General features: G+C 43.8%; 4 protein-coding genes and 1 pseudogene across 7 annotated transcripts; 3 read left to right on the top strand and 2 right to left on the bottom strand.

Moving 5' to 3' along the window:
• Nucleotides 1–1,647: 1,647 nt before the first annotated feature.
• Nucleotides 1,648–4,942, bottom strand: LOC136451757 (uncharacterized). The gene is made up of 2 exons (XM_066452452.1): nt 4,490–4,942; nt 1,648–2,193 (listed from the first exon to the last, which is right to left on the bottom strand). Exons 1-2 carry the CDS (start codon nt 4,940–4,942, stop codon nt 1,648–1,650), a joined length of 999 nt encoding a protein of 332 aa, XP_066308549.1.
• On the top strand, nt 4,511–8,784 carry LOC136472153 (expansin-B12-like). Of its 3 annotated transcripts, none has more exons than XM_066469889.1 (6): nt 4,511–4,917; nt 5,002–5,066; nt 7,264–7,431; nt 7,552–7,664; nt 7,745–7,968; nt 8,104–8,784. In XM_066469889.1, the coding sequence occupies exons 3-6, from the start codon at nt 7,272–7,274 to the stop codon at nt 8,528–8,530; spliced, it is 924 nt and encodes a 307-aa protein (XP_066325986.1). In that variant the 5' UTR covers nt 4,511–4,917; nt 5,002–5,066; nt 7,264–7,271; the 3' UTR covers nt 8,531–8,784. The 3 variants fall into 3 exon arrangements, with proteins under 3 accessions (XP_066325986.1, XP_066325978.1, XP_066325993.1); XM_066469881.1 differs by having other exon boundaries at nt 4,511–4,912; XM_066469896.1 differs by having other exon boundaries at nt 4,511–4,912; nt 5,002–5,053.
• Nucleotides 8,785–12,633: 3,849 nt separating this feature from the next.
• On the top strand, nt 12,634–16,387 carry LOC136472182 (expansin-B12-like). The gene is made up of 6 exons (XM_066469918.1): nt 12,634–12,690; nt 13,095–13,193; nt 15,075–15,241; nt 15,361–15,473; nt 15,553–15,746; nt 15,864–16,387. The coding sequence occupies exons 3-6, from the start codon at nt 15,085–15,087 to the stop codon at nt 16,294–16,296; spliced, it is 897 nt and encodes a 298-aa protein (XP_066326015.1). The 5' UTR covers nt 12,634–12,690; nt 13,095–13,193; nt 15,075–15,084; the 3' UTR covers nt 16,297–16,387.
• A 2,424-nt stretch (nt 16,388–18,811) lies between these two features.
• On the top strand, nt 18,812–20,634 carry LOC136472169 (uncharacterized). Of its 2 annotated transcripts, XM_066469908.1 has the most exons (4): nt 18,812–18,973; nt 19,055–19,280; nt 19,350–19,546; nt 20,259–20,634. In XM_066469908.1, exons 2-4 carry the CDS (start codon nt 19,061–19,063, stop codon nt 20,547–20,549), a joined length of 708 nt encoding a protein of 235 aa, XP_066326005.1. In that variant the 5' UTR covers nt 18,812–18,973; nt 19,055–19,060; the 3' UTR covers nt 20,550–20,634. The 2 variants fall into 2 exon arrangements, 1 of the variants encoding a protein (XP_066326005.1); XR_010762287.1 differs by lacking the exon at nt 19,055–19,280 and having other exon boundaries at nt 18,812–18,998.
• A 349-nt stretch (nt 20,635–20,983) lies between these two features.
• Nucleotides 20,984–23,009, bottom strand: LOC136451769 (uncharacterized; annotated as a pseudogene).
• Between the last annotated feature and the right edge of the window lie 612 nt (nt 23,010–23,621).

Consider the following 23,621-nt stretch of genomic DNA (forward strand, 5'->3'; position numbering starts at 1 on the left):
GCACGGGCATATATCTAGTAAGATAAAAAAATCTGTGCACCTTCCGTGGAGTACTCTCGAACCTTCCCGTTCTCCATCAAAGTTCCTCCTTCCTTCAAAGCAGAATTCCCACTAGAAAACAGGCGCAGCTTTGCTGTGCCCCCAAAAGTTTGCGCCCCTGCTGGACTAAACCAGCCTCTGGATGTTTCTAGCTGTCCACAATGCTTACTGATGTTAATTTTCACCCTGTATCGGTAGGAGGAAAAACATGGAGTAATTTCTGGAGCAAGGTAACTCGTTATCATAAATTTGAGCAATTTTTTAGAACAAAAGAAATAGCATATACATAAGGTTGATAGCTTACATGAATCCCTATAATATAAATCATACCAAACTATTAGTTGAAGTATATTTATTGAATAAAAAAACTATTTTATCTTAGGAAAAAATGATGGTGCAATGATCCTGGTGTTTAAGTATTAACCAAGGCAGTGACATTTACCAAAGTAAATGAAATGTAATGTGTAACATGATAGCTTCTTGCTAATTAAGAGGGACGCTTCTTGTTAAGAGGGCCTCATGCTTCAAATTTGATTACAATGTTGAGAACTTGAGATCAATACCCACTTGGGTATACGCTACAAAAGATTGGGAACGAGTGATTCGTGATTGAGCCAACATCTTCAAAATGGATTTCTCACGTCATGAAATGGATTGGATGGGAGTAGATTCGATGGAACTTGTAGCCGGCATCCTTCTCGAGGGAAAGGAAAACACATAGTGGCTTGATTACAGAATACTAGTGATTTATTATCTGAGGAAATACCAAATTGGAAATTGTATCATATAGTTGATGGTTTGCAGTAAGAGATGCAGTTAATAAGCTGAACAAAAATGTGTACATTGAAAAGACATACAAAGGGCCAAATTGCATTAGAAATACCCTGGAACCAACATTTCCACTAATATCCTTTCTAGTAGAGATTAAACTTGGCTGACTCCCACGTGGTCTGGCAGCTTGAAGATTGCCTCTGTTTATACCTTGCAGAGACACAGAAATATTCTTGTTATTTCTTCCTTAGAACTACTTGCCCTTGCACACTCCTTGGTTCAAATGGTTTTTATGCACATTGATTTGAAACATTCAAAATCTAACCCACCGTAGATGTCAATGCCATATTAAGTTGAAGGTAGTAAGCAAAAAAAAAAAACGTTTGGAAAATAGACTATTACCATGTACTACAACATAATCTCTTCCACACAGGTGAATGTGACCTACAATAGTTGGGGCAGGTCCAGATGTTCCATCTAAACTTATTTGCTTTTGATGCTTGAAAATGCAAACAAAATATTTGTGGTCTTTAGCTCTATTGATCCAAAAAAACCCCCAAAAGCTCGCACCACAAGGCGAGTACCATCCGTCTACGTTTCTTTTTGTTCCAATATTACCTGCTAAATGCACAATATCTGACCCTTGATGAAAGCTAGAAATGTTAAATGCTATGTAGCTAATGCAGGCAGATGGGAAGTGCAAAAGCAGGACATTAGATTTAGAGCATGTTTGGAAGCCCGGTAATCTACCCAAAACCCCCTGTAAATTACAGGCCGCAATTATTTTCTAGTCCAAGATGAAAATCGTTGCTTGGAAGACCGGTGAGCCCACTAAAATTACACATGTTTTGTGTTTTGGGCTAAAACCATCGGGAAAAAAAAACGAGAAACATCAGGCTCCAGCGCCTCTCGCACGTCCGCCTCGGCGGTGGCGGCGGCGATCGCAACCCTGCGCGCCGTCTCGGCGATGGCGCCCAACTCCGCGTCCTTCGGTAGTAGAGCTGTGGCCGACATGCTCACCGAGGCGCAAGCCGGAGAGAACGCGCCGACCATGCTGAGCGGCGGTTCTCGCACGTCCGCCTCGGCGGCGGCGGCGGCGGCGATCGCAACCCCGAGCGCCGTCTCGGCGATGGCGCCCAACTCCACGGCCTTCTGCAGCATCCCTGTGGCCGACATGCTCACCAAGCGCCAGTCGGGGAGAACGCACCGGTCATGCTGAGCGGCGGCGGGAGCAGCGGGTTTGGCGGTGGCGTCATCGGACATGGTGGGGACCATCCTCAGTTCCTCATAGCTACGGGCTCTTGGTGTAAAGGGTGAAGTCGCCGCCTCGCCGGTGTCGTCCTCGCCGGCTTCGAGGTCGTCGGCTAGGACGACGGTGGCAGGCTGGCATCACGCAAGGTGGTGGGCTTGCCGAGGTCAGAGGCCACTGTCGCCATGTTCATTGTTTTGGCTATTTAGCCTGTTCTCGTTGGTTTCAGCCGGTCTTATTCAATCAGCCAACAGTGTTTTTCTCTCACAACAAACCAGTACTGGCCAGCGCAAATCAGTCCAGAAATCAACCAGCGAACACGCCGATTAGCTAGCTTGCTGTTCTCCTGTATGCGTCACGAAGCTGTCTCACCTCCCAAACAATTTTGAAGCAATACAAGGATGCAGATGGAATTGACTAATCAAAGGACAAAGCAGTAGCTTAGTGCTGATTGCTGAAGACAACGGACTTTTGCTGCAAATTCTTACTGTATTTCTTATCGAGCAGCAGCACGGCCGCATTTGCTCGCTGCCAGGGCAAATCTGCATATCTGCTCCGTGGAGTCTGCATCGGGTCACTCTCACCGTATGTAATCATTATTTTTATATATATTTTCCAAAATAAGACATAATATTTTTTTTATAAGCTAAGGTAGATTTATTTTCAAAAAGGTATTTTTTAAAAAAAATAATGATTCCATGCTTCAAAAAATATATTGTACCTTATTTTAAAAAATTATTGATAATAGGCAGCCTAAAAGACCTGTATAGTGCACCTGTAGGTTGTTTAATTGTTGCTTTCTGCGCCGAGGCTAAAAGAGTAATTTCACATATAACTTAACAACGTTAGACCATCAAACTAACAAAAGAGCCAATAAACAAAAAAAATCATTTTAGGGCCAAATAGCCAAGTTCGAGAAAAAAAATTCAAGAAACTAAGCAACACTTTTTTTAGGGCCACGGAAATAATTTCCTTTTTTTTCCCTGGCACGTCCACCGTTTTCCAGCTTCCACTTCCAGGCACCGATGCAGTGATGTTGTGTTTGGCACTTCGGCTGGTGCCATATTCTCGTTGGCACGGCCCTCGCCCCTCGAAGTAACAGGCGGCCATACTCACCTCATTGGTTAGTTAATTTATTTAATTTTGCTCTAAGTTTCTTGAAATAAATTTTTGTTCAAGTTAAACATCTTTATGTTTGACCAAACTTTTTGAAAAAAGTCTAGCATCAACAATACTAAATAAATGAAAACGAGAATATATTCCAATAATTCATAGTGAATTTAGTGAAAGGAATTTGATGTTGTAGAAGCCGGTGTCTTTTATAAACGAGAACTTTTGATTTAGGACAAAACTAAAGTGGCTTGGAATCTAGAAATGAGGAAATAAATACATAGTTATTTTAAAACTTAGATCATCTTTAGATTTCAAACTATTCAGGGTTTGTTTCGATGTTTTGGGCTAATTGTTAGCTAGTTAATGTTTAGCTTAAATTAGCTTTAGCTCATCCAAAACAAGGGGCTAATATATCGCCTAATCTATTAGTTAAGCCTACTACTAGTTGTTAGACAACTAGCTGGCCAACTCTAGCTATTTAGACTAATTTTTAGCTCCAACTGATCCAAACATGTTTTTAGTTCGTGAAGAAGTTTTAAAAAAAAATCGATGAAGAAGTTACTCTCTCCATTATAAAAAGGATGCAATTCTCCAAACCTAGCTTATGTAATGTCAACGTATACACTAGTTAAATAAAAACCCACTAGTTAGTTCTAATGTTCTTTGATCCCTAACTGAGATCCCTTAATAAAAGTTAATAAAACCAAAAGAAAATCAACATTTGACACTTAATACTTCCAATAGTAACAGATCAAGAACGCTCTTATTCTCTCTGTACCGAAATAAGTACCCATCTTGTATTTTGAGTAGTCAACTAACTTTGAGTCTGACAATTATATGAAATAATACCAACATTTATATATCCAAATAGATTGCCCTATTTGTTTCGCTGAGAAACTAGGCTAAAAATACTGTTTGCTGATTTGTTGTGAGAGAAAAACACTATACTATGGTTGATAAGTTCAAGCGAACATGGCCTAATATGAAAATGTATGATATGATTAACCTAATGAGTTTTATTTGGTATCATGAATATTATTACATTTGGTATATTCAGTTATGTTTGGAACTGTTGACTTCTTGAAATTTAAAATGTACATTTATTTTAGGATGGATGGAGTGTTTTATTTTGGGAACCAAAGTTCAAAGTTCCTTGACGAGTTGACGTCAAGTCCTTGTGACATGGTCACGGAGATGGTGGGCCGGCAGGCCCGGCATCCTCCGGTCCGGGCTCACATGTCATCTTTCCGTCTTCTGGGTGCCTGTTCTGTTTTCTCTTTCATCAAAAGGACCCCAAAAAAAAAAAGGTGCATAAACCTCTGCTCCCTCCTCCGACTCCGACCCCTCTCGGGTCTCGGCCCCCGCTCTCCCAAGCTCCACTCTGCCCGTCGCAGTGTCCCTGTCTGTTTCCCCTCGCCAGCTCGCCGCCGCCGCATCCACTCCTGCACCGCCGCCGCCCACATTCCTCCGAGCCCATCTTCTCCTCTCATTACAGCACCGTAAAGCCGTCTCCTCTCCAGTATCCACACCTAGGCCGAAGCCGCAGCCCCCAATGGCGGCCGCCTCGTCGTTGCGTGCCGCGGCTTTAGCCGCCAATTGCCCCGCAGCGCGGGTGGGATCCTCCGGCCTCAGATCTGCCTGATGCACGGCTGGTGCGCTTGAGGCTTTGCTGACATTGGGGGTGGTTTCCCGTTTCCTCAGCGCCAGGGGCCTTACTCGCTGCTGCGGCGGGGCGACCAGGTCCGGTGCGATGCGTTCCTCATTCCTCATCTTTCAATTCTAACTTGGTGTATATGACAGGTGTACTGAACTGTATTTTTCGTGTGCAGGGGAGCGTGGGTTCGCAGAGCGCGGTGGCGTCCAAATCCGGCCGACAAGACCGTAAGAACTTAATGTAAGTCCATATCCGTATCTGTGTGTTCGAAAATGATGCTTCAGGATGCATACAGAACAAACAATTCAATTGGTTCTTGTTTTCTGAGGAACCAGCAAATTGACTCCACCTTGGGTTAGGTTTGATTTTGATATCTGGAGCTCAGACTTGATTAGGACTAATGTGGTTTTGCAACTTTTGCCATACTGGTATCCGAGGTGAGTTGGAAGTAGGGAGTGTGAAAGCTGCATTGTCTGCAGCAAAATCTGGCATTCAACCTATAGCAGATAGCCAGATGCTTGTAGTAATGTAAGCGGCATCTAACACTTTAGCAGATCAAAATCGCAGTATGGTTAAAATATGGCCTGTGTCCGGTTGTGTTGAAGTTGAAATGATCTCAGTTAAAGGCTAAGGTCCTTAGCCAATGTTCACGTCAATCAATTGTTGTCAAAAAGTATAAATATATGTAGATAGATGTATTCAAATATTCCTATCATGTGACCTAGAGGTTTCAATGTAAAAGTACAATGAGATAGAAATTCACCCATTCATCTCAATTCTCAAACCACCAAATGGTGAGGATTGCAATTTCTGTAGGGTTTGGAGTCTGTTGGCATGATGATATTCCAGAACATTGTGTAGGTAGCTAGCCATAGCAAGAACTAGAAACTGGCATCATCGTGGAGAATCATGAAAGGAGATGAGACATATATGGGATGTTGTTTCTTTCTAGAGATTAATTTGAGCAAGAATGGCATGCTTCCCCCCCCCCCCCCCCCCCCCCCCCCCAATCCCCCTTCCCCTATTTATCAAGTACGAAGGGTGGTGTGGTGCTAGTTCTATCTGGGTGGGATGGGGTGATGGTGGTGGTGGGGTGGATGACGTGAGGGGAGAATTTTAAGGGATATATGCAAAGTGATGCCCATAAAGAAGGTAGCACAACGAATTTGGCTACAATGGTCCAGTGTACAGTTGCTTCTTAGCATAAGCCTTAGATTATTGTAGAACGAGTAAGTGATCCCTTTTTAAGATGAAGTAACTTCAATACGTGAATATTTGTATGTTCTTCATTTCCCTTTTTCTCTTATGATGTGATGAAGCTTATTTTGTTACCTTGATGACTAGATCTATTTCTTCAGAGGTGACAGAAAGTAACGATGTCATCTTATCAACATAGTATTTTGACTTCTTTATACCTTATCTAAACCTGAGTACATGCTAAGATCATTGACTCATTGTTATGCTAAATATGTGCATAAATGTTTGAATTTATAAAATAAAAATTGATTAGGCATACCTCATTCTTTTTATAAACCATGGTATGTAAATGGTGCTTCATCCTGTGGGATTAAAGAAGAAAATACTGCTTAATTGTCTTTGCTTTTCTGTTTCTAACATTTGATATCAGTATAGCTTTTGTGAAAGTTCAGATAAGGGAATAGAATAACACATTAGAATGCGTTTATGTATTTTGACCATAGTGACTAACTCAAGTTGAGAAAGTGAAACTATCAAATTCTGAGGACATGCGGAATAGAATAACACATTAGGATAAAGAGGCGACTAACATTAGTTCATGAAACTTCATCTGAATCCAATTAAAGCTGTGGAGGTCATGTTGATACTCTTGTGAAGGTAGAAGTGATTGTTCAGAGTAAAAACTAGAAATTAATGATCTCCCAGAGGTTTGCTGTATCAATTCATAATCCTGTCATATTATGTTGGATGATGTTAGGTATCTTTGAATAAGATCCTTTGCAGACTACTCATGGTTCCGCAATAATGAAATATCATAACATAGGATTTGTTGTGGTGCATTGGTTTCTACTCTGTAAGATCTGAATAACAATTCTTGGCTGCATGCCTTTTGTGTTATATCATCATCTTTGTTTGAATGTGCATATATCTCATTAGCTATTTCATACCTGTTTGGCTGTCCTAAATTTTCTCCCAGTTAACCTTTGATTATGGGTTTATTATTTTGATGATGATGAATCATGAATTTCTTGTTATAATAAAAAAGAACAGAAAACTGCACTGTTAAGTACAGCGGGTCGATATCCCCAAAGAGCAACCCTGTTCTTTTGTCCTTAACCATCTGGTTAATTACATCAATTGCTCCCTGAATATACATCACGTAACTAACACCACTCTACCTGTCCCCCCTCTCTCTCTCCCCTTGCAAATTCATCAGTCGTAGCTTGTTGTCACATTGCAGATTTCAGTATGGCTTCCAAGATTCAGCTCTTGTCCTCCTTCATTGCCATTTTAGCTTTTGCCTCGCACCTTCACCCTTCTGTTTCCATTGAGTTTCGCCGTGAGCTCTCCAGCTGGACCACTGGCATAGCTACGTGGTATGGTGATGCTAACGGCGCCGGAAGTGAAGGTAATATTTACATAATATCCCTTGTCTCAACAGTCACCATATAATAGCTCATCTCAAACTGGTGTGCGCCTTGAATAGTTAATTTCTAATGCATGCATGTCTCAATTACACCCTTTGTAGGTGGTGCATGTGGGTACCAATATGCTGTCGACCAACCACCGTTCTCATCCTTGATTGCTGCTGGCAGCCCTTTCATCTATGACTCTGGCAATGGATGTGGCTCTTGCTATCAGGTGTGTGTGCCTCTTTGTGATTGAGGCTATTGCATGTGTGCATAGCTGCTATTTGACATTTAGAAATGCTGATTCATCAGGTGGTATGCTCTAGCAATCAAGCTTGCTCTGGTTACCCGGTGACTGTTGTCATCACCGACCAGGGTCCTGGCGGTGGCCCATGCCTGAGCCAAGCAAGTGATGGCATGTGCCTAAATGAGGGAGCCCACTTCGACATGAGTGGGACTGCATTTGGTGCCATGGCAAAGCCTGGAATGGCTGATCAACTCCGTGCTGCTGGCCTGCTGCAAATCCAATACACTCGGTATGTACACTCTTTCTTCATGGTCGTGGACTTAGCTGCACCAAAAACGGCTGCTTGCAACCAACTATCCCATGTCTTTTAACTCATTTATTTATGCTGACCTTTGTCACGATGCATGCATATATGGATATACAGTGTGCAGTGCGAATGGCCTGGAGTTGATGTAACCTTCTCTGTTGACTCTGGCTCGAACCCAAACTATCTGGCTGTGCTCATCGAGTATGAGGACAGCGAAAGCGATCTTTCGGCCGTCGACATCATGCAGAGCTCGGCAGGGCAGTGGGTGCCGATGCAGCATTCGTGGGGTGCGATTTGGAGGCTCGACTCTGGCTCTGCCCTTTATGGCCCGTTCCACCTCCGCCTGACTTTCAGCTCAGGCCGGGTACTCATAGCCAGCAACGCCATACCTGCTGGGTGGACCCCGGGTGTGGCGTACCGGGCAGGTGGAGTGGCGGTGACTAGGGCCAGGCCCAGGAGTGGTGGCCGCCGGATCCACGATGTTGTTGGAACATTTAGCGGTTTGGTGTATCACCTTCTGATGTTTGTGGTATTGGTGTTGTGAATTCTGATGCAAATGCAGCTCAGCTTTGGCAGTTTTGAGATGCAAATTTAACCATTTAGGACTATCCAGGGATTTATATGTGCATTTTGATGTTTTCTTGTAGCTGAGGGTGGAGTGTTGTGATTGTGAACGTTTTTGTTGTGATCGAGTTACCAGCATGCAACTGGTCAGGTTGGACGAAGTCCTTGTAAATATGCGTTTGGTGAAACTGATTGGGTTGGTTAAGCGTCAAGCGGCACACTCAATTCCTTTATGGAAGAGATATGTCTTCTTTCTAGGTTCTAGCTTTTTATATGATTTCCATGCATTTTTTTTATGGATTGAATGTCACTAGCCATTGAACTAGTGAACAATTTATTTTTCTGACAGTATTGAGTTGAAATTTGGTGTTTCAAGTTAAAGAGTTTGAGTTTGTATATTGGAAATGTGAGTCTTTAAACAAATGCTTTGAAATACAAAGTGGGAATCCCACTTTTCATGTGGAGAGACGTGTGTTTCATAGAATCTAGATTCTCTAAAAAAAACATTTCAGATGATGAATTAGAATCACTTGAAATGGAGGGAGTCGTTTTTTTTTCCAAGCCGTTTTGCAAATGTAATTTTGTTACTGTATAGTGCAGTGAGAAGCATAACTATATAACTGAAAATAGTCGTGATCTCTGTAGTCTAATTCAGGATCAACGAGGTTGGCTAAACTTTCAGCATTGGACATTGAGCAACTCCAGTACCCGACGGTAGGGTGCACAAGCACTGTTGAATTTCACACCACGATTTTTTGGCTCCTGTAGGTGGCAGAATACTTTTAAGACCATATAAGAGTGCTTGATTTCCTCTAGCAATGATTAGATTTAGTGCCTGTTTAGTTCCCAAAATTTTGCAAAATTTTTTAAGATTCTCCGTCACATCGAATCTTTGGACGCATGCATGAAACATTAAATATAAATAAAAAATAAAACTAATTACACAGTTTAGACGAAATTCATGAGACGAATCTTTTAAGCCTAATTAGACTATGATTGGACACTAATTGCCAAATAACAAGAAAGTGCTACAGTACCATTCCCAAAAAAATTTGCCAACTAAACAAGGCCTTAGGGTTTGTTTGGTTTCCCTGCTAAAGTTTAGTCACTTTAGCTACTTATTTGAGGTTTAGTCTAAGGGCCTGTTTGGTTTCTTTAATCACCCATCTAAAGTTTAGTGACCTTCTGTTTGGATCCATGTGCTAAAAGTAGGCTAAAAGTGAAAAGGAGATGAGAGAGAAAGAGAGTAAAGTCACTTGGAACCACTTTTAGTCACTTTTAGCTACCTCTTGGTGACTAAATGTTGACACCGTTTTTTGCACGTGTCAAAATGATCGGAGTGGACTGATCGGCAAGGGGAAAGTTACTGTATATTCTGATAGCCGATAAAAGCCAGCTTGTAAAGATGGTTGCCGATAGCTGGTGGTGGTCGATGGAAAGGTTGATTTAGACTCGGGCGTTGCCGATGAGGTTGGAGGTGTTATTGTCGATGCCGATGAAGGGAGGCTTGAAGACTATTGCCGATGAAACAGGGAGTATGCCGATAAAGGAAGACTTGAAGACTACTGCCGATGAAACAGGGAGTATGCCGATGAAGGAAGACTTGAAGACTATTGCCGATGAAACAGGGAGTATGCCGATGGGAAGGAGGACGGTGAGGTTTCCATCGTAATTGAGGCGGACAGGGAAATAGATAGGAGTTGATTTCCTTTTCTATATTTGTTAGAGTATGATTCATGTAAGAGTCACGTGTTTCCTTAGATATGGGTTTGGTGTCCTAGTTGTGTTTGGTTGTGTCTCTTTAGATCAGGGTATAAATATGGAGTGAGTGGCAATGTAATGAAAAAATATATCAATCAATATCAAAACCAATTTTTACTCCTATTTACATATACTTACTTTTCGGCGACTTCGTCAATTTGCATTATTTTTCCTTTTTACGAGTTCTCATTGATTCGGCGAGCTGCATCGCTTCAGTGCGACCTTCGGCGATCCTCGAGTTCCGCGTGAGTACCTCTTGGCCGTGACTTCCGGGCGTATCGCTGTTGTCAGGACCAAAGTGCTCGTATCTTCATCCTTGTCGATTAACAGGACAAATCGACTGGCACGCCTTGGATATCGATTCGGGTATTAGCCCTTTGTGTTTGCAGATCCACTTTTGCATCAACACTAAAATCACTAAACTTTAGTGACCTCTTTTAGTAAGGGTGTTTGGCATTTTAGTAACTAACAGTGACTAAAATTTAGTTAAATTTTAGTGGGGGTGAACCAAACAGGCTCTAAGTTGCTAGATTCTGTAACATTCAGGGAAGCTAGCTAGGTTTAGTCTAGGGTCTAATAGCCTGTTCGTTTGATCGTATTTGGCTTATAAGTCATGGCTTATCAGCCAACGAACAGTATTTTTATCCTACACCAAACCAGTCAACAGTACTTTCAGTCATGACTTATAAGTCAAACCAGCCCAAACGAACAGGGCGTAGATTTTGTAACGTTCAGGGAAGCTCACTAGAAAACCTTGTTCTTGTTCTCGAGTCTTGAATCGACTACTAGGCCCGTGTTTAGTTCGCAGGCCAAAATCCAAAAAAGTGCTACAGTACCCATCACATCGAATCTTGCGATACGTGCATGGAACATTAAATATAGGCGAAAAAAAACTAATTACACAGTTTAGTTGAAAATCGCGAGACGAACGTTTTGAGCCTAATTAGACCATGATTGAACATTAATTGCTAAATAAAAACGAAAGTGCTACAGTAGTCCAAAATCCAAAATTCACCCAACTAAACACCACCAAGGTGTATCCAACCTGCTAAGTACTACCGGTGCTCAAGCAAGCAACGAGAGGAAAAGCCATGATCACACTATAACCTTGACTTATTTGTTTAACTCAGGAGATTTCTATTCTACTCCTATATGTTGCTAAATTTTTTCTGGATATTATTGGAAAATTTGGGGACGTGGCACTTGAGCGCTTGGTTTGAAAATTGAAATTCTGGCCCTACACGAAAAGACGGTAACAGCTGGGTTTTTTTAAGAGAAAAACACTGCTCCGACTAAAAAAAACTGATCAGCCAGCCGATTGTAGCCAGCCCAACACAGCCTAACCAGATAAAGTGAATCATGATTGGGTTTGCATCGCTTGCCAAAGAATTAGAACAAGAATGATGTTACCGACAAGCCGTCTTTTTAATTCCTCTCTTAGCTTAGCTGTCCTGTAAGCTTAGAGACAACATAAGAGCTATATATGTGTATGCAGTATGCTATGATTCTCTAGAGTTCTCTGCCTTAACGTTGAATCCAGGTTGGATACACCTAGTAGTCGATTCAAGACTCGAGAACAAGGTTTTCTAGTGAGCTTCCCTGAATGTTACGAAATCTATGCCCTGTTCGTTTGGGCTGGTTTGGTTTATAAGTCATGGCTGAAAGTACTGTTGGCTGATTTGATGTGAGAGAAAAATAATGTTCGTTGGCTGATAAATCATGGCTTATAAGCAACAGGCTGAATGTTGCCGACTTGCTGTCCATTCCTCTTAGCTTAGGGGTGTTTAGTTCGCGAAATAAAAATTTTTGGACGTCACATCGGATGTTTCGGAGATATCGGAAAGGGTTTTCGGATACTAATAAAAAAAATAATTACATAGCTCGCTTGGAAACTGCAAGACGAATTTATTAAGCCTAATTAATCCATCGTTAGCGCATGTTAGTTACTGTAGCACTTATGGCTAATCATGGACTAATTAGTTTTAAAACATTCGTCTCGTGATTTCCAACCAAACTATGTAATTAGTTTTTTTCGTCTATATTTAATACTCCATACATGTGCCATAAGATTCAATGTAATATTTTAGGGTAAAAATTTTTAGAACTAAACCAGGCATTAGCTGTCGTTTAAGCATAGACACAACGTAAGAGACAATCGATGCCATTTTCTTCTTCTCTCCAGTTCTCCCTCTGAATTCGGGAGGTGACGTGGCCGCCACGTGGGGATGGTTGATGGTACTTGACTGACAGTGATGGCATCATCAATTCATCATCAACCCAAACGAGGTAAATGTGACTATGCGAGTCGCTCTCCACGTCATCTCTGGATTTTTCCAACAAGAGCGAGCATAAACCCCGCTTCTTTCTCTCCAATCTCCGGTGCTCGCATCCCGATTCCCGCTCCGCCTCCACGCGCCGCGGCAGTTCCACGACGCTAGCTTGTCCATTCCTCGGTCCGAACCCAACCCCCTAGCGCCTAACCACAGCCCCAACCTCGTCGCTGCAAGCACCGTGTCCCCGGGCGGCTGGAACCCGCAGGCTCAGGTCCGCCGCAGGTGCGGTTGGTGCCGCTCGAGGCTCGCTGTTTGCCGGATTCGTGCCGGCCTTTGACGGCATTGTGCCCTCCGCGGCGGGCGGCGGCGAGAGGGGCGTGCGCGTTGCTGCGGTGGGGGAGGGGGACGGCGGCCGCGGCCCGCGGCTCGGGCTGGTGGCGCGTGGGCATTGCGGTTGCGTGCTCGACCCTGCTTTTGACCGTTGCTTACTACTGTATCTACAGCCTACAGGTCTACTGAATTCCACTCTTCTGCCGTTGTATGCTTTGTGCTGTTGGTGAGCAGAGGAAGACGGATTCACAGAGCACGGTGGTCTCCAAAGTCCGGCAGGTAAGAACCCTCAGCTGTCGCCTTATTGGCACCTTCGTTCAGAGTGGTAACGAAAATTGACACTTCAGGTTCCACTAACTAATATACTTAGCACAAATGTTCCAGCTGGTTCTTGTTTTCAGAGGAACAAGAGTTCACTCAACATAGCTACTAGTATACAAACAAGCCTGACCATTAGTGGAACAATGTATCTGATATAAAAGATGCTTGTAGGTGGCAGTTACAGACCCAAAGATATGCACATTTGGTTCTCTAATGGCTCTAGTCTTTGTGGAAGTATGGTTAAACAAGGTTTGGATTTGTTTGAGTTCAGGGTGAGGGGGGTGAATGGCAAGTTCTTATCTCAGCTGGTTTACCCAAATGTGCTCAAGGTCGCCAAGCCAAAATTTTGCTTCTACTAGATTCCTTGTAGGAAGCCATTGCTTGATCCTTCTAGACTCAACCAAGGTTTATGCTAGAAGCACATTGGATGTTCTGGTGGTTCTGTGAGCATGCAAATTGGATGTTCTGGTTCCTTTTCTGTTATGATATGTTTAAGTTCATTCAAATAGATATGAAGTTGTAAAGTGATCAAAAGATGCCATCTTATTGGCATAGCACTTTGACTTCTTATGTGAATCTTTTAATCATGCCTATTTATCAGAGACTTGTGACCGAATATATGTCGGCTGAGGCTATCATGAATCATGGTACCAAATCTATGCAGAGGTTAATTGTTAAGAAATCAGTTGATCATGAGTAGCTAATCTTTGATAAACCGCAGCCTAGATGTAGCATTTCATTGTGTGAGAACAAAGATGAAAATATTCTCAGATTTGTGTTTTTTTTATTGACTTTTGATTGCTACCATATAAGAATACTTTTTATGAAAATTCAGGTCCTGGTAAAATCAATTGGATTTGCTACTGTATCAGTATATTTTTTTATGAAAATTCAGGTAAGGATAAAATTGATTGGAGTTAATATATGCTTGCCCCTAGAGACTCCCACTATGTAGGAAATTGAAACTAATGGCCTAAAAAAGGGTTGTTGCATTCATAATCGGCCAATCGGGATTTATCAGATTGCTTATGTTTACCGAATTCTATATTCACCACTCTGTAGGAGTTCGACTTGGTAACTATGACCTTGAATTACACCTACAAGCTCTAACTTCTGTCTGCAACCACCTAGACTTATTCAGTTTCGTTGTAGATCTTTTGATGAAATAGGTCATAAATCCACCATATCATCTTTGAGAGTGTTAGATGTAATAAAGTTGAATTCCATTATAATTGGATTACATATTTTAAGGTCTTCCTTGGGTTAAAAAAAGGTACATAGGAGTAAGGTCTGAGTAAACAATTCAGGATCTCATGCAAATATTTTGATTTGATGAGTATGGGTTGCCTTTTGAAGGGCGGGCCTAGTGCAAGCGGTAGAGTCTTACCGCCTGTGACCGGAAGGTCCCGGGTTTGAGTCGCGGTCTCCTCGCATTGCACAGGCGAGGGTAAGGCTTGCCACTGACACCTTCCCCAGACCCCGCACAGAGCGGGAGCTCTCTGCACTGGGTACCCCCCCCCCCCCCCCCCCCTTTTTTTTAGTATGGGTTGCCTTCTCATAACAACTTCGTTGAACATACTTCATTAGCAGGCAACTTAGAACTCTTCCAAATTTACTCCCAGTTGCCAATTGCCTACTGAATTGCTGTTTGGTAGTGAGTGTCTAATGCCTTCTACATTAGAGAAACTGCAGTACTAAATCATGTAACTATAACTCGTTTCCCAAATGGCCAAATAGAGCCCCTGCCTGTTCTTCTGTCCTTCACTGCGTCCTTATGCAAACTTTCCATCACAGCAGTGAAACACTACTCTCTCACATTCTCTGTGCTACCTGTCACAGGGTGTGTTGTATGGCTTCCACGCTCCAGCTGCTGTTTTCCATTGCCATCACAGCTTTCGCTTTTTTCCTCCACCCATGTGCATCCACTGAGTTCCGCCGTGAGCTCTATGGTTGGTCCAATGGCATTGCTACATGGTATGGCACAGCTGATGGTGCCGGAACTAACGGTAAGAGATTACATACATAACATAAAAGTCAAAGCACCATAGTCACCACTTAATTACCATGTATTTGCTCCACCAAACTGGTGCACCTTGTAAAGTAATTTGCATGAAATATATTGTAGGTGGCGCGTGTGGATACCAGAATGCTGTGGACCAGCCACCCTTCTCATCCATGATTGCCGCTGGCTGCTCTTCCATCTACGATTCTGGCAAGGGCTGTGGCTCTTGCTATCAGGTGTGTATACCTCAGAGATTCAGGCATCATGCTCGTTCACGCCTGCCTTTTGACATTCGGAAGATTAATTACTCAACAGGTTGTATGCACTGGCAATGAGGCTTGCTCTGGTAACCCGGTGACTGTCGTCATCACCGACGAGTGCCCTGATTGCCCGTGTCCCGATGAGCAGGTCCATTTGGACATGAGCGGGACAGCGTTCGGTGCCTTGGCGAAGCCCGGGCAGGAGAGCCAGCTGCGTGGCGCCGGCGCCATCCAAATCCAGTATACCCGGTATGTCATGTGCACATGAATGTATGCTTCTTCGGAAGAGATTTTCTACCAATGCTCCGTAACTGCCATGTGCTTTTCAGTTGTATATATAAACGCAAACGCCATGCGATTGTGCAGGGTGCAGTGCGAGTGGCCTGGCGTGGACGTAACCTTCTCGGTGGAGTCGGGCTCCAACCCGAACTACCTGGCCGTGCTGATCGAGTACGAGGACAGCGACAGCGACCTCTACTCCGTGGACATCATGCAGCAGGGCGGGACGGGGACGGGGACGGGGCAGTGGGTGCTGATGCAGCAATCGTGGGGCGCCGTGTGGAAGATCAACTCCGGCTCCGTCCTCCAGGGCCCCTTCAACATCCGCCTCACCTTCAGCTCTGGCAGGGTGCTCGTCGCCAGCAACGCCATACCTGCGGGGTGGAACGCCGGCGTCGCGTACCGGTCCGGCGGCGTGGCTGTGACGAGGGCCAGGCCCAGGAGCGGTGGCTGCCGGCGCTACGAGGCTGCCGGAACACTGCACCTTTTAGTGTTGTCAGTGGTATTATTGATGCTGTGAGCTGAGATGCGATGCAATTTTGGTGGCTGTGTGAGCGTGCAAATTAGGACTACCTGGATTGAGTAGTTCTCTGTATTTTTCTTGTAGTTGTAGCGTGGAGGTCGGATTAATGCCTCGTATTGTGGACATTTCTGCTAGTCACCGAATTTCTGTCCATGTTACACAAGAAAGGTGGGCGTGCTTCGCCACGACTGCACATTCTGACGTGTTTGCTGCGAGCGGCAGGGCGTGGTGTGCCGACCTCGAGGCAGGGCGAGGGGATGCTTTCCTGTATACGATCGTGGATTATAAGCTGGAATAATATTTTTCTCTCACACTAAATCAGCCAGCAGTAAATAATCCATGATCGCTGTAGAGTGATGCCTCCACGAGCACTTGTGTCAAGCTTCACACTGCCATGGATTTCAGACAACTTCAAATAAGCACTGTGCCATGTGGACACATTGTATAACTTGGGCTGCGGGGACCGCCGTGGCTCCACAGTGAAAGAGGTCTAGGCCTTTCTCGAAACACAGGATTTTTTTTTTACAATCGTGTGTTTTTCATGTGAAACTGAATTAATCCTATAAATGTTTTATATAATTTATATTTATACTTAATAATAAAGAGGCAAAATTTCCTCCTCTTTTCTGGTACCATTATTTTGATCCGGCCTTCTCTAACTAATCCGTGTAACCTTCCGACGCAGCGCAGCAGAGTTGTAACAGATATGAAAAACCAACAAAGAAAACAAAACAGACTGTATAAGGACTCCAACACCCGCCCACACCAAAACAAGCACGCATCGTGCACGGATCGAATCGGTTTTTGCTAGCACGTGGACGACGCTCTCCAGTAAAAAGAAAATGTTGCTAGCACGTGGACCGAATCGGTTTGCACTACTAAGGAACGTGCTCTGCCTTGCTCCTCAATTGCATTCGTTGTTAGCTTGATGATCCAAATAAACCATCTGAATACATATATACATGAGGACATCCTTAGCTGTCCATCACCAGATCTTGGGGTCGAAATGTAATCACTTAAAGCATAACAATGTAGTGGAAAGTAATGTGCATGTTAATGGCCCCGTTCGGCTTACCCAGAAACCGGATTGTTCAGCTTGTTTTTTCAGCCGGAACAGTGTTTTTCTCTTACAATAATTTAGTTAGAACAGTATTTTTCAGCCAGCAAGCCGAACGGAGCCATTATGGTTACTACTACTACTATTGTTTAGAGAAGACTCTTTCTTATACTCACTTCGCCTAAAATGAAATCGGAATTATCTTAAGTAAAACTATTTTAAATTTGACCATATTTTATAGAAAAAGTATAAATATTGTCACACAAAATTAACATTATTGTGCCACGTAGCTGCGGATAGGAAAGAAACACGTGCTCTGGATTTGAGCTGTAGTACTCAATGGTGGAAGGTGAGTTATGGAGGAAGGTGAGGTGATCATTTAGGTTGAATCAAGTCTAATGGCCTAGAGATACTGTTTTTTTTTCTCCCGTTGCAATGCACGGACATCTTTGCTAGTTCATATAAAATTCCTTATGTTTGAAATGGACCTTACGATTGTAGCATCCTATTTATTATTTTTGGTAGTGACATGTGGAGAAAAAATGTGCAAGATCGCAGCCTTAGACCTCCAACCGGGTAGCCATTACGGCACCCAAACCCATTTTGCATCGTTCAACACAAAAAAACGACGTCCAACGGCATACGCAAATGAACGATGCATTTTGCATCGGTAGCGAGTCGAGACCCAAATATAGGTCCTCTGTCCGTCTCTCTCTCTCTCGTCGACCGCAAGTCTGCAACCGTTTCGCGGGAGGGGAAAGAAGAGGAACACGCACGCGCAGGCGATTGGGCCGTCGGCGTCTCGGCCTCGGCGGCATCACCGAGCTAGGCTTCGAAGATACGACTCCAACCCCACCGTAGGCAGGAGGACGACGTGAGGCCGCTGCCGCTCGCCTGCGCTGCTGCTCGCCTGCGCTGTCGATGCAGCTCGCCTGCGCTGCCGCTGCTGCTCGCCTGCGCTGCCGCTCGAATGCGCCTCCGTTTCCTGCCTCTGTGGCTCCGTCCTAGCTGCTCGCCGCTCGGCGGCACCGCTCGCCTGCGCTGCTGGGGCCGCTCGACTGCGCCGCCGCTGGCCTGCCACTGCCGCTGTCGCTCGACTGCGCCTCCGTGGCTCCGCTCTCGCCGCTCGCCGCCACCACACGCTTGCGCCGGCAGCCGCAGCTCCCTGGGCAGCCCGCCTTGTAGGTGATGGATTGATTTAGTGATTCACTGGTTTGGGGATTTGGGGATGGATGGGGAACCAGCTGACCCTGCTACTTGTGTCCTTGCCGGCTCTGCTGATTTGAGGATTTGGGGATGGATTGGGAACCTGCTTGTGATTTAGTAGCAGATTATCCCCCTGTGAAACAGAGAACTATGTTTACATAAATTCAATACCAAATCCCTTTCTCCTATGATGCAAAGAATCATGTACCATGCATGTATGCCTATGTGTTAAGTTCTATGCATATTTTGTGCCATGTTTAATTGTATCTTTGTTGCAATAGGAGGATGGATAACATTTTTAGTGGCTCAAGTGGGCACCCTGGCGAATCTGAAGAAATGTTTAGGGCAGATCAATGGGCTTTTGGTTATTCTGCTGCTTTGCAATCTCTGGATGTTCATCCAGACCCCTAGGTTTATTGCAGCCATGAATCTGATGGTTTGTTCTATTTATATATCAATGAATCGATGATTAACAATTCTTCTTATGACTAGTTCAACATGCATGGCTCCTCCCAGATGTCTGGCCCACCTATGAATGGGCAACCTAGTCAGGGGTTCTCTATTGACAACAACCATGTGTCTCAGGACGCTCCAACATTGAAAGCACAGAGGCCCCGAAAAAAGGGAAAAGTGGCTAGGAGAGGAACTGCATTCACCAACGAGGAGGACACTGTGGTGTGTTCGGCATTTCTAAATATTAGCAAAGACCCTATTACTGGTAATAGTTTACAACATTTTTTAAGAAATCTTTGTCCCTTTGATGCCCAAATAACATGGTGTCTTGCAGGTGTGAATCAGACTTCGGGTGGTTATTACAAGAGGATGCATGATTATTTCAATGAGCATAAGCCTGAAGGGTCCAACCGTAGCCAGATTGCGATTCAACATAGGTGGGCATTGATCCAAAGAGCGATGAACAAGTTCTGTGGGCTCAAAGAATCTATTGATAGGCTGAATGAGAGCGGAAAAAATGAGCAGGATCGGGTATACTTTCACTGATGTTGTCCTCCATCTCTCTAATTTGTATATGTTTATTTTCAATAGATCTTTGGTTCATTGCTTTTAATACTCTATTCAATTCTTTAGCACCTCAATGCGAGAATGATTTCAGTATAAACTGTTGGTAGCATGGCTTGCTAATTTCTTGCAATAGTGCTTGTGAATTGTGATCAGTTGCTTCATCTGCTTTCTTGAGAGCCAAAACCCTGTAGGTTTTGTTTCTAAACACATGGAGGATGTGAGCTCTGGTTTTAGTTTAAATCTGAATCTCCTTGTGATATCTTGCGTGTGATGCCATGTCTGTACCTGCATATTGTTCCCAATTTCATGTTGACATCATGTTTTTTTTTCAGTTCCTTGTGTCAGGCTTAGTTCTGTCAGACTTGAGTTACTTAACAGCTCGCTGTGCTTGCCTATTTGTTCATTCACAAATTTTTTGTCAGTTGATGAAGTTTCTAATATAATGTTGGTATCAGACAATCAGTTTTGTGGCAAGTATGGTATAAACTGTTTGCAGCATTGTTTGCTAATTTCTTGCAATTGTGCTTGACATCAGTTGCTTCATCTGCTTGTCCCTTTCTTGAGCCAAAAACTGTAGGCACTGCATATCTATCTATCTGATTTCTATAGCTTGCTTTGTTTTACTTTCTATATAGTAAGTGGCTTTCACCGGTGTAATCTATATCCATATGCGCAGATAGATGATGCTGTAAAAATGTACGAGAGGACAGAACCTTTTACCATCATGCATTGCTGGAAAAAACTTCAAAAGGAGGCCAAATGGAACAATAAGTTTCTTGAGCTAAACAACTCTACATCACCTGATGTAATGCCATCTCCTGCAACTCAAGGCCATGCAGAATCTGGGAATGACAATATAGACACATCACGGCCTGAGGGCAGGGATAGTGCGAAGAGGCGTAGATCAAAGAGCTTCGCAGAGACCTCATCATCCAGTACGGCTGTTGAAGTCCTACAGCGGTTGTAGGAGAAATCAGAGAAGACCGAACAGAAGCAAGACCAGCAAATGGCTGAAATCCTTAGCAGGAAGGATGAAAAAATTAAGATTCAAAGGGATCTTTTTGACCTTCAGAAGAAGCATATGAAGATGAGTATGCAACAGCAAAAGAAGGAAAATAAGATTAGGGAGAAGGAATCAGAGGCTCAACTGATCACAGCTGAGGCTAGTATTATGTCGGTTGACATTGAGAAGGTCCCCGCTTATCTAAAAAACTATTATCTTGGCATACAGCGGAAAATCATGGAGAGCAGAGGGTTCATCGGCCCCTCGAACAATGAAGACTAAGGAACGTGTGTGTTGAATATATGTTCAAAAAAGTTCACTTGAGTTGAACTTTTGTATCATGTGAATCTATTCATGTTATCTGTCGTGAACCTTTGTACTGTGTGTGCAACTTTCATTCAGTTGACTAGAACACCATGTAATGTTGTGAACACCTGTTATATTGAATCGTGAACATATGTATTGTATGCAACTATTCCTATAATCTAGCAATGTACTTTGTTCAGCCTTGTGAACTTCATGTGTGCAACTATTTGTGGCTTATGGTAATGTACCGTGTTCAGTCTATCAGTTTCACTTTGCAGCTGAAGGTCTATTTGTGGCTTCTCTTTGCAATATGCTTGGTTGTGATTGGATTTGGAATCACTGTCAGGCTGGGAGGTGGTGCTGCAATATTTTCTTGGCTGGGAGGTGGTGCTGCAATAGTGCAATATTTTCTTTGCTGGGAGGTGGTGCTGCAGTATTGTCTTGGTTGGGGATACTGAAACTCTGTCAGTTTGTCATACATACGGTAAAAATAGAGGAAAAATGGGTAGCTTCGAAATATAATATATTTATTATAATTAGACAACAAAATACAAAAGCTCCTGTAATTAGGATCATCAGGCAACTAGTATATATAGTTTCTACAACTACAGACTTTAGAAACACGTGAGCTGCCAACAAAATACATCAGGCAACTGAGCCTACACTTACAGACTCTATGATCAGTCTGCCAACAAAATACATCAGGAAACTAAACCTACAACTACAAACTTATGTTCCTGTGATTAGGAGCAAAAGGACTAGAGCATTGGCCGTATAGCTTCCACAAGTGTTCCATCAGGTCGTGCTGAAGCAATGCTGCCGTCTCTCTGTCCTGAATAATGTTTTGTGCATCAACAAGTTTCTCAACTCCCCGGATTTCTCTATCCTGGTTAATAGGTGGGTCAGCCACTCCAGGCCATTCTGATGGGTGCACAATCGGCAGCTGAACCCCGCGCTCATCTTCAACAACCATGTTGTGAAGTATGACACAAGCACGCATGATGGAATTAAGTACTTTTGGATTCCATAAACGAGCTGGCCTATGCAAGATTTTCCACTTAGCCTATAGGACACCAAAAGCTCTCTCCACATCCTTTCTACATGACTCTTGTCGCTCTGAAAAAACTTTTTGCTTGTTGCTAACTGGCATTGGTATGCTTTTCACTAGTGTAGCCCACTCGAGATAGATGCCATCTGCTAGATAGTATCCAAGGGAATAGATGTTGCCATTGACATGGAACTCAACAGAGGGTGCCCTCCCGTTAGCCAAATCATCAAAAACATTCGAACGATGCAAAACATTAATGTCATTGTGAGACCCCGGTAAACCAAAGTAAGCATGCCAAATCCTAAGATCCTCTGTTGCCACTGCCTCAAGTATTAGAGTTGGCTTGCCTTTATGCCCTCTGTACATGCCTTGCCAACCAGTTGGGCAGCTAGACCATTCCCAGTGCATGCAATCGATGCTGCCTATCATTCCCGGGAAACCTCTGGCCAAATTGACGTTTAATATGTGCTCTATCTCCTCACTTCTAGGAGGACGAAGAAATTCTTTGCCAAACAACTTGACCACAGTCATCACAAATTCCTTCAGGGTCTCGAGGGCAGTACTCTCTCCCATTTTCAAATGATCATCTAACTCATCAGCTGGGCCACCATATGCTAGCATCTTCAAAGCCACCGTGCACTTGTGAAGAGCAGAGAATCCTAACTGCCCAGCAGCATCCCTCCTCTGTTGGAAAAACCTATTTTTGGTTGTGACCTCATCCACTATCCGAAGGAACAATTCCCGTCTCATGCGAAACCTACAGCCAAAAATTACAATTTTTTATCAAATTAAAACAAAGTGTCATGGACATAGAAACTGGACCAAAGATTGTACCTCCTTCTGAAATGCTCCTCATTGTAAAGTGGACGTTCAATGAAGTAGTCCTGATTCAGCTGCCAGTCTGCTGCAAGTCGATCACGCTTGTATGTCTTGTGGCCTGGGACTGAACCTCCCCAAGGGCGTTTTTGTGGCATCTGGGTGAGGACGGCCACCGCGGCTATGATCTCATCGTCGTTGGAGTATGCTGCGGCTGTCCTGAACATTGACATTTTTATGTAACTCCAAGCCATGGCCAATACTAGCGCAGTTGAGGTCTAAAGCCAAGCCGATTTAAGAACAAATTAGCCGCAAATCATGGGATTAAGAGGGATTGGAAAGGATTCAGAGGGATTTCATCCTCTATAAAAATCAAAATTTCTCTAATCCCCTTTAATCCTCTCCAATCCACTTGGATTTGGGCCAAAACGCACAAGCCCTAAAGGATCGAACAAGCAAATAGCCAGAAAATCAGATTACCTGCACTCTCTGATGGACTCTTGTGCGCCAACGTCGGCCTTGTGCAGACGGTTCATCGAGTGAGCCTGCGCCGGCTTCGCCGCTGCCGCCTCGAGTCCCTTCACGTAGCTGGGGCGGCAAATAATCCCGCTCGAGGAACCCGTAGTTTCGCACTCAGTCCGCACGCTTCGTTTCCCGCGGAAACTTTCACGGCGTGCCCGCGAATGAAACCGGCCGTGCTCGGTCGTCTGTCTTTGGGTCACCTGTTGGAACATGCAACGTTTGGGTGGCTGACCTATTTTTCCTGCAAGACCCAAAACAACAAATGCATGTCCTATTTGGGTAACGACGGTTGGAGTCAGTCTTATAATTCCTCGTACAAGTGCATTCTGTTTATGCTACTACCT

Source organism: Miscanthus floridulus, chromosome 1 (assembly GCF_019320115.1).
Source record: "Miscanthus floridulus cultivar M001 chromosome 1, ASM1932011v1, whole genome shotgun sequence".
Taxonomy (NCBI): Eukaryota; Viridiplantae; Streptophyta; class Magnoliopsida; order Poales; family Poaceae; genus Miscanthus; species Miscanthus floridulus.